The 17496-nt window shown below is 40.6% G+C and overlaps 2 protein-coding genes across 3 annotated transcripts in view; one reads left to right on the top strand and one right to left on the bottom strand.

Moving 5' to 3' along the window:
* l3mbtl3 (L3MBTL histone methyl-lysine binding protein 3) overlaps positions 1–17496 on the bottom strand; it is an 83212-nt gene that overhangs the window by 63433 nt on the left and 2283 nt on the right. The gene's annotated exons all lie outside the window — the stretch shown is intronic.
* tmem244 (transmembrane protein 244) lies at positions 304–7495 on the top strand. The gene is made up of 6 exons (XM_072695108.1): positions 304–396; positions 3622–3707; positions 4621–4697; positions 5409–5534; positions 6279–6323; positions 7398–7495. Exons 1-6 carry the CDS (start codon positions 304–306, stop codon positions 7493–7495), a joined length of 525 nt encoding a protein of 174 aa, XP_072551209.1.

The raw sequence follows: 17496 nt of genomic DNA, 5'->3' as shown, positions 1-17496 counted from the left end.
ACGCTAGGTGATTTTACACACACACACAAGCTGTTGTTGAAGCTGTTGCAGTCAGTGTGTGTTGGCCAGGCCTGGGGGTGGGTTTAATCCAGCCCAGATTGAGGCAAACGTTTTAGCTTGTCTCTAATCCCATTAAGACCTGCCCTCATGAACGCACATGCAGAATTAGCGATACGCTAGCTGCTAGCACTAGTGGTTTCGTGATTGTGTGTGTGTTTAAAGTGTGTGTGTGTGTTTGTGTGTGTATGAGCGAATGTGTGTGTGCGTTTGCTGAAACAAAAACAAAGTAATCATCAGCCATTCATGTTGTTGGACTACTGTTGCCGGTGCTGTGGGACCACTCTGATCAAACGACATGGCCAACTGCCAATCAACAGCAAGCTCAACGACACCTGGGTAAAGCTATTTATCTCTGTTTCGGTCCATCTGTAGCAATGGCTGCGAAAGCTAGCTGAGACCAGAGCGCTTAGAGTTGAAATGAGCTCAGCAAATAACTGGGCCACAGTGTCAGGCTGCAGTACCGCAGATCAGTCACAGATTAGCCACCATTCATTCATTTTCTGATTACCGAATAAACTGGGCAAACATGCTAATGTGGCTAACAGTGACTAGAAACTAGCAGAAAGATAACGCTGTTGCTAGTTTCTGTCTGTTCACTTCTATGTACAGTGTGTGCAGAATTATTAGTCAGGTTGTATTTGAGAGGATTCTTTTTATTATTGAACAACAACTATGTTCTCAATCAACCCAAAAGACTCATCAATATCAAAGCTTAATATTTTTGGAAGTTGGAGTGTTTTTTATTTAGATTTGGCAACTTAATAATATATAAAATAATATAAATAACAAATATATACCCATCTCACTTGTTTATTTTCACCAGGTAAACCACCAATATAACAAGAGAAATAAACATTTCTGACATTCAAAAACAAAACCAAAAACAAATCAGTGACCAATATAGCCACCTTTCTTTATGATGACACTCAAAAGCCTTCTGTCCATAGATTCTGTCAGTTGCTTGATCTGTTTACAATCAACATTGCATGCAGCAGACACCACAGCCTCCCAGACACTGTTCAGAGAGGTGTACTGTTTTCCCTCCCAGTAGATCTCACATTTAATGAGGGACCACAGGTTCTCTACGGGGTTCAGATCAGGTGAACAAGGGGGCCATGTCATCATTTTTTCTTCTTTTAGACCCTTACTGGCCAGCCACGCTGTGGAGTATTTGGATGCATGTGATGGAGCATTGTCCTGCATGAAAATCATGGTTTTCTTGAACGATACCGACTTCTTTCTGTACCACTGCTTGAAGAAGGTGTCTTCCAGAAACTGGCAGTAGGTCTGGGAGTTGAGCTTCACTCCATCCTCAACCCGAAAAGGTCCCACAAGTTCATCTTTGATGATACCAGCCCATACCAGTACCCCACCTCCACCTTACTGGCGTCTGAGTCGGAGTGGAGCTCTCTGCCCTTTACTGATCCAGCCTCGGGCCCATCCATCTGGCCCATCAAGAGTCACTCGCATTTCATCAGTCCATAAAACCTTAGAAAAATCAGTCTTAAGATATTTCTTGGCCCAGTCTTGACGTTTTATCTTATGTTTCTTGTTCAAAGGTTTTATGCTTATGTTTCTTGCTTTTTGATACTCCAGTAATGTTGCAGCTCTGAAATATGGCAAAACTGGTGGCAAATGGCATCTTGGCAGCTTCACGCTTGATTTTCCTTATTATTATGTTATTTTGCGCCTTTTGTTTTTCAACACGTTTCTTGCGACCCTGTTGGCTATTTGCCATGAAACGCTTGATTGTTCGGTGAAGTATTGTGTTATGTAGTTATTACTGAAAGCAGTAAAAAGTGTGAATATCATTGTTTATATTATTTCAAATGCTTAGATATAAGGACTGTCACAATTAATTTGGCTGTGGTACAAGGACAGTAATATACAGGACAGAATTCATGTACATGTAGTCTTCAGTTAACTCTCTAAACAAACTCGCCCAAAAGAAAGAAAGGCTGAACAGAACTGACTCAGCCTGCCACATACAGGAGTTTCATGTGTAAAAACCAGTGAGGAGAGCAGCTTCAAACCCTGAGCTTCACTCTCTGTAAACTAAACTACAGCTAAAAGATCTCAGGCCATTAGGTCACATGCGAGTATTTAAAGGTGGGGAAGATGCAGAAGTGCTTCTTCTGGTGATTCTTCCATCTCCGAATAAACTTACAAAGCTCCAGCGTTAGTGTTCTCACTGCAGCAGCGGAGTGAGAGGAAAACCAGCAGCATGTGCGCTCACTGCTCGATTGCTTGTTCTGCTCATCAAACCCGGTGACAGCGGTGTCTACCTCTCTGGCCTGGTGATAATGTGGGTTTGAAATGATTGGTACCATTTTTAGAATTGTAGCGTAACGATGCAGCACATAAATATGTAAGTATTAAACTCATCCAAAATACGTAGTGAAGTAAAAGTGGAAGCAGGAGACAAATACAGCTCCTATTAGATACAGCATGTTACTACTTACATACAGTAGTGAAGTAGTTCAAGGGTTCTGATAACAATTTGAACAAAGGTTGCATAAACTGACGATCTTTGAGTTTTGCATTGTAATCACAAACATGAGCAACTCTGTCCCACTGCCCTGCATCAGTTTAACTCTCCTTTAATGCCACTTGATGAGCAGAGTTTATCAACTGAAGCACATTTGTAAACTTGATGGAGTGGAAATTCTGGTAAGCGTGTTTGGTCAAATTACTGGTGTGATTAGGAAGGGGCGATACATTTCCGCAATGATGAACGTGGAAGTGTGATATTGGTCTAAAAGGAATAAAATGAATAAAAATAGGCTGAAAGGGGTTGAATGAATTAAAATGTAATGTAGAGTGTGCAGTAGAAATGTGTGTTGTGCTCTAACGTACTGTGTCGTAATCCTGCTAAAGCAAAATTGGGCACTAGAACTAGAGGTGCACCGATCCATTTTTTTTTGTTCCAATACAGATACCGATACGTGAACTGTGCATATCGGCCGATACTGATCCAGTACTGGTATTGAATTAATAAATCATATATCTCACCATGTGGGAGAGACTTAAGGCATCAGGATTGACTTAAAAATGGCTTTACTGACTTTGCAAAACAAACTATAACAAATGAACACAAATGTAAATGAACCTGATTTCTGTTTATTTGTCACTAAAATATAAATATAATATAACCTCGGTACAGTGTTGCGTGGGCTCAGGACTTTTATTCTAAAATTTGAAGTCTGTGAGACTACAGAGGAGCAGGCAGTGATTCTCCTAATATGGAAGATGAGCTGGATTACTCGCTGAGAGATGATGGCAGGTCGAGGGCACCACACTTGCTGTTTGCTGTAATATGTGTTTCACATCTGTAAGTTACTCTGATCCGGAGTTATGAAGCCTAGAATACCGGCGGTGCGAGAATCGGGTCCCCTGAATTGGATGGGTCCCTTGGATCAGAATAATTATTCGATACCCGATCCAGCTAATTTTGTTAGAATCGGGACCAATATCCGATCCTAGTATCGGATTGGTGCATCCCTAGCTGTGTGGGTGTGTATGTGTGGTGAATTCATAGTAATGTGTGTTTTTACTTGTCAGGTTGTTCTTCAGAACCTGCTGATGTGCATGGTGTGCTTCTACTCTCTGTACTACATTGTGGTCAGTTTGTGCATCGGCATCCTGAAGTAAGACGTTCCACACTATCCTGATGTAGATCATCTCTCTCTCTCTCACTCTCTTGCTCTATCTCTGTATGTGTGTGCCTGTGCCTCTTCTGTGGTGGATTAAAACTGACTATGACTTCCTGTTTTGTGGTAAAACATGACGCATTACAGCAAGGGCAACCTGCCCCAACTGTGGAAAACACATTCGCCTGCTAAAAATGTCTCAGTATGTGAAAAGAAAAACCATAAGTCTTCTTCAGCACATCGTCTGAATTGAATGGTATAAACAGGGGGCTTGTCCCGCTTTGCTGCATTCAGCCTCTGGAGAGCATCTATGAGGTCAGGTACTGATGTTGGACTGTTAGTTCTGCCACACAGATAGAGCTCCATTACTCCAGAGAACACAGCAGCTGAAATCACTCATTACAAAGACTGCCCAAAACACTAATGTTGCTAGTGATGAATGAAAGAGGCCCGGTGAGCTCTATGCTAATGAGATCATGCTAGCCGGCCTGACACTCCGTCTCACATCCCTTTCCTGATTTGACTCCCCAAACACCCTTGGGCAGTTATTACATAGTCTCCCACACTATTCATTATTACTCAAATTAGCTGGAGTTTAGGTGGGGTGAGACTTGCTAGCTTTAAATAATCTGCCATGCACACACATGCAGATCCAGCTATATATTGTTGACAGCTCCAATGTCCGGAAACTGAGGGAAGTAAGATCAGAACAGGAGTGTAGGATTAGGCTCCACAATGTTCCCAATTGGGACCATTGGGACCACAATGGTCCTAATTAGTTTTTTCTTAGTTAGTAATGTTAGCAATTTGAGTGCTGGGTCGAATGTGTGTGTCTTGGTCTGTAAACCAGCTAAGTGTACAATTTGCTCATATGCTGGAGTTCGTTTTGGTAATGTGTTTCTTCCATCAGGGTAGAAGAGGTCGACAGTTTATTAGCTCCGTTTGACTACACCACACAACCATCATGGCACAGCCCAAAGTATTTAGGTAAGCCAACATCAAGCTTCTGGAAAGAATATAATGTAGCCTATTTGTATTATGTAGACCACTGGAGTCATCCACCATTCTGTAGTGGGCCTAATGCCCATTTTAAGAACGCTGGTTCTAAGCTGCAGTTCTAAATGGCAGAAATGAACAGGGTTCTGATTTTAAATTGCCATCCTTTTAATCTGCAGTTTCTAACGAGGCAAAATACAGATTATTTTCTTCGTACTGAAATGACATCCTAAGACTTACCTCACCAAAATACCCCAAACAAACTAGTAAAGAAAAGGGGTGTTATATAACAGTGTTATAGTAGTTTAGTGCATGTAGCATAGATGTATTCTATGTCCACTCATTAACAAGCTTAAATGCAAAGGATCCAGAGACATTCATGGAAGGGGGGGAGGTGTACACAGGACAAAACATGTGCATAGGTATGTGGTATGAATGCCTCATGGAGAATTATAGTCAGTTTTATAAAAAAGTGCAGAATTCAGAAATCCAGTTCAGTGCTGAAATTCCTAATACAGACATGTGCATGACTTCAGAGGTCTGTGATCTGGTTAAAATGTTACATTTAATGAATTTAAGCAATGACAGCTTAAATGACAGTGTGTCCAGATGTCCAGGTTCAACAAACATTTGATCTGTGGAGTATTATTAAAATGTTCTCAGTTGAACGTGTGTGTGTGCTGCTTTACACTTCTCCTGCAGTGGGTGTGATCTCCACAGAGGTGACATATTTTCTGGGTGGGCTCATATTCGCCTGGATTGTGGAGGAATGGGTGTGGGATTATGCCATCACCGTCACTCTACTGCACGTCGGCCTCACTGTCGCAAGTACACACCTAAAACTTCACACACACTCAGACACACACACAGGACGAGACAGAGTGGTCGGCAGGTGTGGGATGTTTTAACCATTTAAACTCTAAGGCACTGTATGCGAGGCTGCACATACACTAATTAATGGTAGATACTGAATAATTCACAGTAGATACGGACTAATTCATAGTGGATGCCAAATCATTTACTTTGGATACCAAATCATTCATAGTAGGTCATGAATAATTAATACAAGTTAATGAATAATTCGCTTATACAGAATATATTACATAACGTGATTTGAGTGGAATGCTCAGATATTGGAGTGCATCTGGCAGCCTTGCACATTTTTAAGTAGTTTGTATGTTTTTATGCTTATAACCAATTTTGTCAGTGGATGGGGGTTTGATTCAGGTTACTAGTGTCTGGTTACATAATCGGCCTAAAAGTGTTATCTTACCAAGGAACCTGGTTTACAAACACAGCTTTGCTCTTTCTAGAGCTCAGTATGTTGTAATATCCGTGGGCTTAAATAGATCAGCATGGTTTATTATGTAGATACATCTACAGTTACAGGTGTACTGTATATGACCTATATGACCTAAACAATTACTAATAAAATTAATCAGCATATTTTGCCATCATGAATGGCTGATGGTTTGCTGTGTGTGTGTGTGTTGTTCGTGGAGGACGGTAAGTACATATCATATGTACTGTATTTTCCTCTGAACATATTGTTCTTTTTCTGCTGTGTTTCAGTCATGGCTGACTTTCCTTCAACAGAACACTGGTGGCTTGCTCTGGGTAAGCAAAGCATTTCACTCTGAATATAATAAGTGCTAAATGCTAACAGGCTGATAATGGGCAACTGCTGGTGTATCAACTTTTTAGGAATCATTTCCATGTCCATGCGGCAGATCTCCAAAACGTGTGTATATACAGTATATGTTGTCGCTGTCTTGCAAAAAACTTGTATATGTTGTTCTTTACATTGTGTAAAATTCCGGAATTAATAGACCAATAGAAATGACGTGGAATTAAATCTTTTTATTTTGACTTCCACTGAAAGCAGACTTCAACTGAAAGCCACTAAAGTGAATTTATTACCATGGTAAGATCCAAAGAGCTCTCTACGGGGCTTCAGAATGAGGGTTGTAGATGTATATGGGTCTGGGAAGGGATTTAAATCCATCTTAGAACAATTAGAAATCAGTCGTTCCACTGTCCGCAAAATTATTTACAAGTACAACAACTGCTAACATGACCAGATCAGACCGTCCCAGCAAGTTCAGTCGAAAAGCAGACAACAAAATGTGTAAAGAAGTCTCCAAACAATCCTAAAATGTCATCATGGGATCCACAGGCAGCTCCTGCAACAACTAAAGTCAAAGTACTGCATCTACCTTCAGAAAGAGAGCACACGTTTGATTTTCATTGGAGGTGTGCAAGGAGGAAACCCTTGCTGTCAAAAAACACCATCAGAGCAAGAAAAAACGTTTTCCAGAGACCTAGACACACAGCTGAAAGGACTCTGCATGGAGGAGTGGGGGAAACCTTGTCCCAGTTGATTTTAGAGTATAGTAGATCATTATAGTAAATTATAGTAAGTTATTTTAGCCAAGGAAGGGAAATACCAGCTGTTGGGGCATAAGGTCATTATTATGTTTTGCAAATGATTTCTAGAAGCTATTTCTTCAGGTTTACTTAATTATTATATTAAAAAAAGACAGTAGTTTCTATGGGGTGTCTTATCTATTTCACATGACTGTATTTCTGGGATCATTGCACTGTTGGAAGGTTGAATGCTGTTGTTTTTACAGTGTAACCCAGGAGACAGTGCATCAGCTGGAATTCACCCTAACTCCTGCTTGTTTCCAGGTTCAGGCTTAGCCATGATGATCTTTGGGGGGCAACTGCTGGCGTATCGACTTTTCAGGAACAATTTTGTCCATCCGGCAGATCTCCAAAACTTCTGAGACAGTTTTAGCAGGGTGAAAATACTGTACAGTTACAAATACTATTTTTGTTTTATATGTTTCTCTTTTTCTCTTTTTGTACACAGTGTAGCATTGTTTTTGGTACTTATCCATTACACAACATTTTAATGATTGTAATAAAACTGTTCCTGCAAGCAAATATGAGAGCTTTGCCTTTTTGATTATTTATCAATATATTGGAGATTTTGGACCTGGGGCCAGGGTGTGGATAAGTCTACCAATTTTAGGGGCCGAGACACTACCAATAAGGGGAGGGCATGGTATTTTAAAGAGTTCAACCTACTTGGTGTCTGGAGCTGCTAGTCTCTATTCCATCTTTACACACTGTTACTAAAGTACTTAGGGCCCAGCTTCACATTTATCCTGACTGCTTTGACTGAAACTTTCTTAAAAACTGCAGCAAAAAGCACAGAAATATCATAAAAGTATACTTTTAATACTTATAATTTATAGCAAAAGCACCTGTACAGAACACACACTGTGCAGTGTAGTGGTGGTGGATTTGATTTTCTTTTGCAGGCACTTGGAGGATGAATTAGCTGAGCACCTTTATGGCTTCAGAAATTTGTTTTTGTTCCATTTTGGGAAGCTAACTGCTGTTTATTACCTGCTCTCTCTATTAGCACCATAAACACACAGACACCATACCGAGAAAAAACTCATGTCCTACATTACTTGGGATAGTATTTCTTTATATTAAACACAATTAGTTTCTTCTCCTGTAAATCTATCTGGCAGAACAGAACTTTTTTAGTGTTCATTTTAAATTTAAAGTTATGTTTGTGTTAAGTTTAATTTAGGGATGCGGCGATCAGAATCAGATATCGGTCCTGATATTAATAAAATTAGCTGGATCGAGTATCGGATAATTGGGCCGATCCATGGAACCAATCCTTTTCACTTTAATTTGTTGGCGTGAGACTGCACGCCAACTTTTTGAATCTTAGAACTACCAGTGCTAAGGGGTGTAATATGATCAAAATTACAATCATGTGCTACAAAAAATATGAATGTTGTATTTTACCCTGCATGAGGGTGTTTCTCACTTTCCCTTATGTTAATGCTTATTTATGTGTATGCCCTCCGTTTATGGTCCAAATCAGTAGGTGCAGCACTGGCAACCTGTTCCACCTAGGCAATCCGGTGCATAGCAGAGACTCCTATTCGAGCAAATTAATCTAAACATTACAAGTTAACATTTAGTCAGTTTCTCTGGTTTCACAGTGGATGAATGAGCTGATGTAGACTGAGTTTGCCGTTCTGATATCTTTATGTTTGCAGTAGATGTTCTGTTTGTACCAGCACCATTAGCAGCGCCGTGGTTGCTCGCTCACATAATCATCAAACCATGCTGGATCCTCTTTTAGAGGCTGTGCATGTGACGTAAATACGTAAGCCTGACACGACCAAGAAAACTTCCACAAAAACCTACCAGACCACTCTGTTTTTGGAATGAATATATTAGGCTTTTGCAGAGATGGTCGCGCAATACACATACCATTTATTACAATATTTTTTCCCTTTAAAATTAATGGAAATGAAAACATCTTAAGGGCTGCTGCTTTAAGTAATTCCGGTATTAAAAAGCTTCTCTAAAAACTCTGTTTTACAACATTAAAGTCAGATATCATTATGACAATGTTACTTATGCTAGTTACATTTTCCTGAGGATAAATAAACTCGTACTATCCACACTAACATTAGCTAGCTCCTCATGCTACTGACCAAAAAGATAAATAAGTGTATACGCTGCGCTAGCCTGACTTTATGTGAGCAATAAAAGTAATGCACTTCCATTAACGGCTGAAGACATTGCTTGCCAGTTAGCTAGCTGAAATCCTCAGTCGCAACCCGGCATTTTGCCACAGTAACGTAAAGGTAAATCATCAATATTCTGTTAGAACCGACATGTTTTTACCATAGATCACTCAGAAATGTCAATTTTTTATTTTTAAATGTTTTCTCTTCACATCAGAAGCAGCAGTTAGCTTCTAATGTCTTTTTGGGTCAGTTGGAATTGCCAGAGTGATCTTGTACGTCCTCTGTCCTCAATGCATGTTCAATGTCATTGCTGCCAATATTGGGAACCAGCAACCAGCTTTGTACTTTACCGCTGATCCAACATCAACCAAAAAGACTGGTTCTGATCAAAAATCTATGATGCATCAACAACACCTCGCTGTCTGGAACTGTCTTTGTCATATAGCATTATAAATAATAAACACCAGCAAAGCTCGTTAGCTACAATGATTAGCCAGAAAAATGTGGCTTTTAGAGCACAATTACAGTTATACCCTAAAGTAAACATTATTTTAAACACTGATACACCTATGAGGTCATTCCACCTCTAAGCTGTTGTTTAACATCAGCCATGATAACAGTATATCGTTGCTGTCCAGTGAAAAACATGGTAAAGTCTATTTAAAATAAGAGTTTATTCCAAATAATATGGATAGTTCTGACCAGAGGAGGATGGGTCGGGTCTTGGTTCCTCCCAAGGTTTCTTCCTCCAGCTCTGAGGGAGTTTTCCCTTGCCACTGAGGGTCAATAATTTTTCATGTCTTTTTCTGTTATTTACTAATTACTGATTGTGTAAAGCTACTCTGTGACAACAACAGTTGTAAAAAGCGCTATACACATACATTTGATTTGATCTGATTTGATAATATAGAGCATTTATATTTATCCAGAATTATTTACACAGTTTCTCATTGGATGGCAGTGATATACTGTCATGGCAAAGTATGAGTGTCAAATATAGGTTAAAAGCTCTTGCATTGTAGGGAAAAAAAGAAAATCCTGATGTAAATATGAAACCATGTTGCTCTAGAGATGATCTCCATCTATTTACTGTCCTGACCGTCAGTTAAAGAGAAGAAAAAAAACACACTGATGGAGACGGTGTGTGTGTGAGGAGAACAGTTTGGCCTAATCCCGAACATCTGCTGTCCTTTAATCCGGCCGGATTAAGATCAATTGGCATTACCTCCTTCTCAATTGTTTTGGTTTGACTCACCCGTGTATTGAGAAAGTGTGTCTGACCTTTTTACCCAGCATGCAGCTCTAAAGCTGCTTTGCGACTATGAGGCTGTTGTAAAAAGCACTCTGGAAATGAAATCGAACTGAAAATGAGTTAACCCCCTTTAACCAGATGTACAAAGCATGCATAACAGAATATACAATGACATATTTGTCTATAAACAACATGCTGTTTTCACTCAGCAATGCCTACCTCACTTAAAGCCTTCTGCAGATATTGTGGGTTAAAGGACTCAGACTGCATCTTGACAATGTACACCATAATATTGTTTGCTTTAAAGCAATACTTTGGATAAAAATAATGATGAAAATAAATCAAATTGCCAGAGGGTTCCCCCCTTAACAATTTATTTCTTGTTCAGCTTTTCTTGTTAGGCTTAGAGGTACCTTTTAAATCCTAGTTGAACAACTAGGAGCGCCTGCTAAATGCCGTAAATGTAAATGTTTATGTGCTGGAGCTATGAGGCCAAAGCAGCTAATACGTACATTAATGTATGTACACCAATTAGCAAGGCTCTAATTGCATGCCTAACTCCTCACACCTCCCAGTATGCATGCAAGTATGCAAGTTCATCATCGTCTCTAATAGACTTGCTTATGTGGTTTCTAGCACTGCATGACACACTGCTGACCATAAACATGGTCTTACTTTTAATAGGCTGCTATTACTATTCAGCTACGCTAGCATACTGTAGTCCATGTTTACAGATAAAGGGTGTCATATAGTGTCAGAAACCACGTAAGATAGTTGTTTTGAGGTGAGTGTGTGATGATCTAGGCATATACTTAGCACAGTGCTAAACTGGTGGGGTGTAAACATCCATTCCTTTTAATTAGCTTACATCAGCCTTGTAGCTCCAATGCTAAACTAAAGAAACGAAAATCACACACCGGACATGTGTTGTCTGAGGACAAACAGACAGAACATTGGGTTTAAAATCCACTATACACTGATACACCCCCATTGCGTGCAAAATCATTGACCACAGCATGAACTGCCTAAACGAGTGCACTCTGGACAGCTGTGTGGTCACCACAATTTGTTTTCTAAAAATAGCTAATTCTTTCGATTACGTCCAATTAAAAATCAGCCCGAACTTGTCCAAAGCTGTGGCGCCGGCTCTCGCTGCGGCTTGCGTGAAAGGCCTTGTTGTTTTATTAATCATATAATGAGATTAAGAGTGAGGCTATGGGAGGAAGAGGGCATGGCCGGCAAAAGGGGGCGTGTCCTGATGGGGTGAGTAAGAGCGCGAGAGAAAAGGTGAGAGAGAGAGAGGGTCCCTGAACACGTTCATGAGCCAGACTGGTCACCATGGTTACCAAACTTGTTTGCTACCTGCAGCTCAGGTAAGACAACCTGTGGTGCTTGTATTGTGTATGTGTGTGTGCGTGTGTGTGTGTGTGTTTGGGGAAAAAAACACTATGTTGTTTGTGTATAAGCTGGTTTGCATAATCAGTTATGGGTACATGCAGTGCATTCACATTTCTGGATGTGACTCGGTTTAGCCGGTCAGGAGCAGATTTAATGTTTTTTGGTCAATCAGGGCAGATCTGGTGTTGGACACGAAGAAACACAGTTCTAAAGCTATAGGCCGTTTAGTAGAATCCTGTTAATCAGTACTATAAGCTGTATAAATAGTAAGCGTGACTTTGGTTGGGGTGAAAGATGCACAGACACAGTTCTGCAAGCCTGTTAACAACCCTGTTATTTTCTCTCAGAATGGTGGACTCATGGGTAAAAAATCAAAAGCACTGCTTGTATTGGCTGGTCTAGTCTAGCCTAGGTTAGGATTGTTTTTAGACCAGTAACAAGAATTATTTTGTAGTTATTCCAGAATCGTAACGGATTGTGTAGATGTCCTCTCTGGGTCCTCTCAGTGTCCAGTCATTACGGTGTGCAGTTAGTTAACTGGAATTGTAGTGGATTGTAGTAGGATATGGCAGAGTTAGCTTTTAGCCTAGAACCCGGCTTCATAAGCTCTCCTTGTAGCCTGCACAGTTCACAGCACTAACCCCGGCCCTCAAGTAGATACCTACAGTGGTGCCTTCTCCGGTCCGCCTTTCTCTGAGCAGTGCTTTACTTGGTCGGCTAGCATTAGTTTTTTTTTGCCTTGCTTCTATATTCTTTATACACTCATGAAGTAGCTGTTGTGTTTTGCCTTGAAAGGCTTTCGCTAGTCAGTATCGAACCCATGAATCAAGCTCTCATTACTCAACTGTGACAAGTGAAAAAGGTTTTCACAAAACAAGCCTTCAGAACTTAAAACTCACTAGCTAACTAAGTAACAAGCTAACCCTCAGATCAGACTCGGTAAGCTCTTGGGCTGGGTGTGTTGTCTCAGCTCTGCGGAGGCCGCCAGGCAACAACACCTTGCCTAAAAGCAGATAAGATTTCAGGCTATTCTTCCTGTGGCTGGTGTGTGTTACACCCCACTAGCAGCTGAGGACAGCTAGCAGTTTGCCTTGACTCACGCACTTTCATCAGCATCGTCCTGATGGGGTGCTTTTTGGGACGTTATTTAGCCTCAGACATGTCTTCAGAAATAGATTAGCGTCTCACCTTGCTAGAATAAATAAAGACAACATCGTCAATAGAGCTTTGCTGTGAGAACCTGTGGGACAGCTGCCATTAAAACCATGTTCAGGACATTTGTATGGATGCAGAACCCTGCCACGATGGTCAACAATGTACACCGCTGCTACTTTACAACTGGCCAGGGGTGAGTTTACCACTAAATGTTAGACAAATGTTATTTTTGCGTGATTAGGATAGATACTTTGTGATATTTAGGATTAGTACTTGGTAATATTTTAAAGGAGCAGTTTGATGCAATAGATCTGGGTCTGGAATAAATGTACCATTCAACATCGTATAGTATAGCATAGCATGAAACAAAACAACCCCAAGGCCTCGGAGCAATTAACACACAGCCTGTGTTTGAGTACATATGGACAGTACATAGACTACATATAATACAATCTTAATACAAAGTTTCTGCATAATTCATTTATTGACGTGTAAATCATTCAGAGGAGGTTTGCTGTGAAATGGTCCACTTCAGATTTCTTGACCGTGGTGGTGATGGAAACCAGGGATTGAGTGGGACCACAAGACAAATACAGCCATGATATTAAGCATCTGAAACCACCAATGATGATGGTAATGTAGTGGCAAATCTGAAGAAATGGGCCAGAAACCTATTCATGAACAACTTGTGGTAAAAAACGTTGTAAAACAGTGCCTCAGGAAGGGCATTGGCTAGTGTATTGGACGGCCATAACAATTTGGTGTAATGACAGGACAGTATAAGAACTGTAGTAAAATGTATTTAATGTGGGTTGTGTAAAGAATGCCTATGTAGTTTCAGACACTGTATGACACCTTGTTATCCGTAAACATGAACTAAAACATGGACAAAATGTGATAGATTTTTATAGATAACAGTGAGTCGTACCGTGTCAAAAACCACATAAGCAATCTATAAGAGATTACTGAACACCTTCACTCAACTTCAGGTGAATGTATGATTTTTAAGGCATGATGGTAATGATGCTAATAATAACTTATTAGCTACATTAGCCTCATCGCTCCAGTGTAAACCTAAAGAAGCAAAACTTCAGACACTTTTGTGGAATTAACTCACATGCATGAAAACCTAAGACATGAGCCTTGATCTTTGGCTTTCTGCGTTTTTAATGCATGGTCCTAAGAGAGCCTGTGATCACAGGAGTGTGTGTGTTGGAGCCTAAAGCAAGCATGCAGCTTGCCTTTAGAAGAAATGTGTGTGACCTTTTAACCTCTTACACTGGTCAGCTTTACCTCTTAAAAATTAAGAAAAATTGGAGCAATGCCACAATAGAAGCACTTTTGGTTTCCTAAAGCAGGGGTTCTTAAACGTTTTGTGGTCATGGAGCCCTTTTTGCGTGAAATCAAAAATCCACAGGCAGCCCAATATTCGTTGCTGATGAACACTAGCAGCCACCTGGAATACCACAGAAGCCACCTCCCATTTACATTTATGGCATTTAGCTGACGCTCTTATCCAGAGCAACTTACAAGGTTACTTGTATTACAGAGGAGGGTCAGTGTAGTGTTAGGAGTCTTGCCCAAGGACTCTTATTGGTGTAGCACAACATAGCCACCCAGACCGGGAATCAAACCCCAGTCTCCCATATGGTGTAGTCGCTCACTGGCAGGTAGTGGTGTTATCTGTTGCGCCACACCTCCCAACTTATAGCAACAAAAAGGAAAAGTATAGAAACTTCATAGAAAGTTTATATACTGGCTTAGCAGAAAATCACAGACTGATGGTAGTGTAAAGAACCTCCATATAAAGGTTCTATACAAATGAAAGATTTTAGGGTGTAGGGGAGAGACAGAGGTGCTGCTGTACCACAGTGAGAAATAACTAGTATAATATTAATAGACATGAACATTTTACAATGAAAAAGTGAGTTTTCTGACTTGTTGCTTAACTGTTCGTCTTAACCCAGACCACTGAAAGTGAAAGCGTCGACACAGAGATAAAAACACGAATAATGACCCCCACTTTTTTCAACTCTCCATTTTTTTAAAGGAAGGACATTGCATTGAGACATTTCTCTGTGTCCATATACCATCCACTAAGGATTTGTGATCTGGGTAAATATTTAATACAACAATAGTACAGTAATAATAAGATGCATTGTGGCAAATTCTTTCTGGCCTATGTTAACTTGCAGCCTTAAAGGAACAGTTTGGTGAAAAATCAAATGAACATTATTGATCAGTTAGCCCAGATGCAGTCGATCCGTCCAAACGTTTTTGGTATCTGACGTGTGCTTCTTTAGTTTACATCAAGAGATGCTAGGCTGATGCTGCTAACAAACACTGGCCGTAGACTGTCACCAATCTCGTCTACATAGACACCGTTTTTTGGCAAGACTTTTGGATAGACTTTTCAAGCTGAACTATTAAAGCTAAAAATTTCAGTTCAGTCTTATGTTTGTTCTGTGGGGGTGTGGTTATCAAATATCAAAAAAGCAAGAACAGAAATGCCCATTTAGGGGGCAGTGGTGGCTCAGCGGTTAGAGCTCCGGGCTGTCGATAACAGGGTTGTGGGTTCGATTCCCGGGCTCGGCAAGCTGCCACTGTTGGGCCCTTGAGCAAGGCCCTTTACCCTCTCTGCTCCCCGGGCGCTGGAGTTGGCTGCCCACCGCTCTGGGTGTGTGTGTGTGTACTCACTGCCCCTAACACGTGTGTGTGTGTGAGTGTGTGTTCACTACCAGATGGGTTAAATGCGGAGGACACATTTCGCTGTACACTGTACAGTGACAAATACGTGCACCTTTACCATTTCTTTTGAAAGGCTAATGTAATTAACATGCAGTGGTGGAGGTAGCGTCTTGCTAATTCCACTACACGCTCACCTCAAAGTGTCTGGAGTTGTTCAGTAATCTCTAATGGACCTGCTTCTGTGGTTTCTTACACTGTATAACTCACTGCGGTGCGGTGTTATCTATTAACATGGACTTTGTCATGCTATTGTTTATTTTGATACATACTGAATGACGTTAAGGGGTATAAGGGTGGGGTATAAGCTTCTGTTACTTGTCAGTTAGATGCATTAGCCTCAAGACTGTAGTGCAGAATGTGCCTTGGCTGACCAGCTAACCCTGCCCTTGCATTAGCAGGCAACAGAGTGACCAGTCATTTCCTATAATAGGTGGTGATTTGTAACGGCGGTTAGCAAACTAAGGCTGTGTCTTAAAAGTGCTGCATACTCAGAAAGCAGTCTAAGGCAGAAAGGCACCAAGTCATGCTCTGAATCAAAGTGCAGCATTTTCTGTTAAAAAAGCTAATGCTAACACTGCTAAAGGATAATAAGTAGAAGTAATGGGACACCTCCTTCGAAATCAAGGTACTGAAAATAGCTCATCCTGCTTTTGTTGGGGTAACTGTCTCTACTGTCCAGGGAAGACTTTCTATTAGATTTTGGAGCATTGCTGTGAGGATTTGATTGCATTCAGTGACAAGAGCGTTAGTGAGGTCAGAATGTTGGATGATCACCTCCATCCCACCTCATCCACAACTCCACAACTCATTCCAAAAGTACTGGATAGAGCACCATCCATCATTCCAGAGAACACAGTTCCACTGGTCCACAGCTCAATACTGGGGGGCTTTATACCCCTCTAGCCCACACCTGGCATTAGATATAGTGCCAATAGGTTCATATTTATCTGCTCCAGAGAGTCATATTCTATTGGCAATGCATCTCTACAGGGACTAGACAAGCTTTATGTGTGGATGTGAATTTGCACAGCTGTTTCAGCCATAGGTGCAACATAAAGTAGCTGTTTGCATTCATTAGAAGGGGTGTCCACATACATTTGGACATATAGTGTACCTTGGCAATATGAGGATGCATGGTTGCCTTCGTGATTCAGTTACAGAGACATTAATCACTACACTACATTGTAATGTACTGATTTACTGCATCAAGGCAACTTCCTTGGATCAACCACAGAATCAGGGGTCCGAAGCTCCTAGGTGAAACTTATAAAATGCCTAAAATAAAATCATATTTTAAATAAAATGACAATACATATAAGGTCCATATTTTTTAGTGTTGTCTTATACTGGAACAGTTAACATGCCCACACACAACAACACAAACAGCCTCAAACACACCCACAGGAGGCCAAACTGGTGCGACATTAGCAACGTGCATAGTAGAATAGAATCATAGTGTGAACATACAGTAAGGGGTAAACTGTGTAGGTACAGCTGATCTCTTAAAAGATCTGCAGTGTTGAATGAACTAGTGAATAAACACTCAAAAGCCTTAAAATATTTATATTTGGATACAAATAGACACTGCAGATGTTTTTACGTACAGTGCTGTTCTCAGAGTTGGCCTTTGCTTTTAGAGCTTTGTCCTGATTGAGGCAGATCCCAC

This window comes from Salminus brasiliensis, chromosome 1, assembly GCF_030463535.1.
Source record: "Salminus brasiliensis chromosome 1, fSalBra1.hap2, whole genome shotgun sequence".
NCBI classification, from domain to species: domain Eukaryota; kingdom Metazoa; phylum Chordata; class Actinopteri; order Characiformes; family Bryconidae; genus Salminus; species Salminus brasiliensis.
This window is presented reverse-complemented; position numbering and strand designations above follow the sequence as displayed.

Coding starts and splice junctions, on each gene's coding strand:
- tmem244 (XM_072695108.1), top strand. CDS start 304: ATGTTGTTGGACTACTGTTGCCGGTGCTGTGGGACCACTCTGATCAAA. Junction 4,698..5,408: donor GCACAGCCCAAAGTATTTAG/GTAAGCCAACAT, acceptor CTTCTCCTGCAG/TGGGTGTGATCTCCACAGAG. Junction 5,535..6,278: donor CGTCGGCCTCACTGTCGCAA/GTACACACCTAA, acceptor GCTGTGTTTCAG/TCATGGCTGACTTTCCTTCA.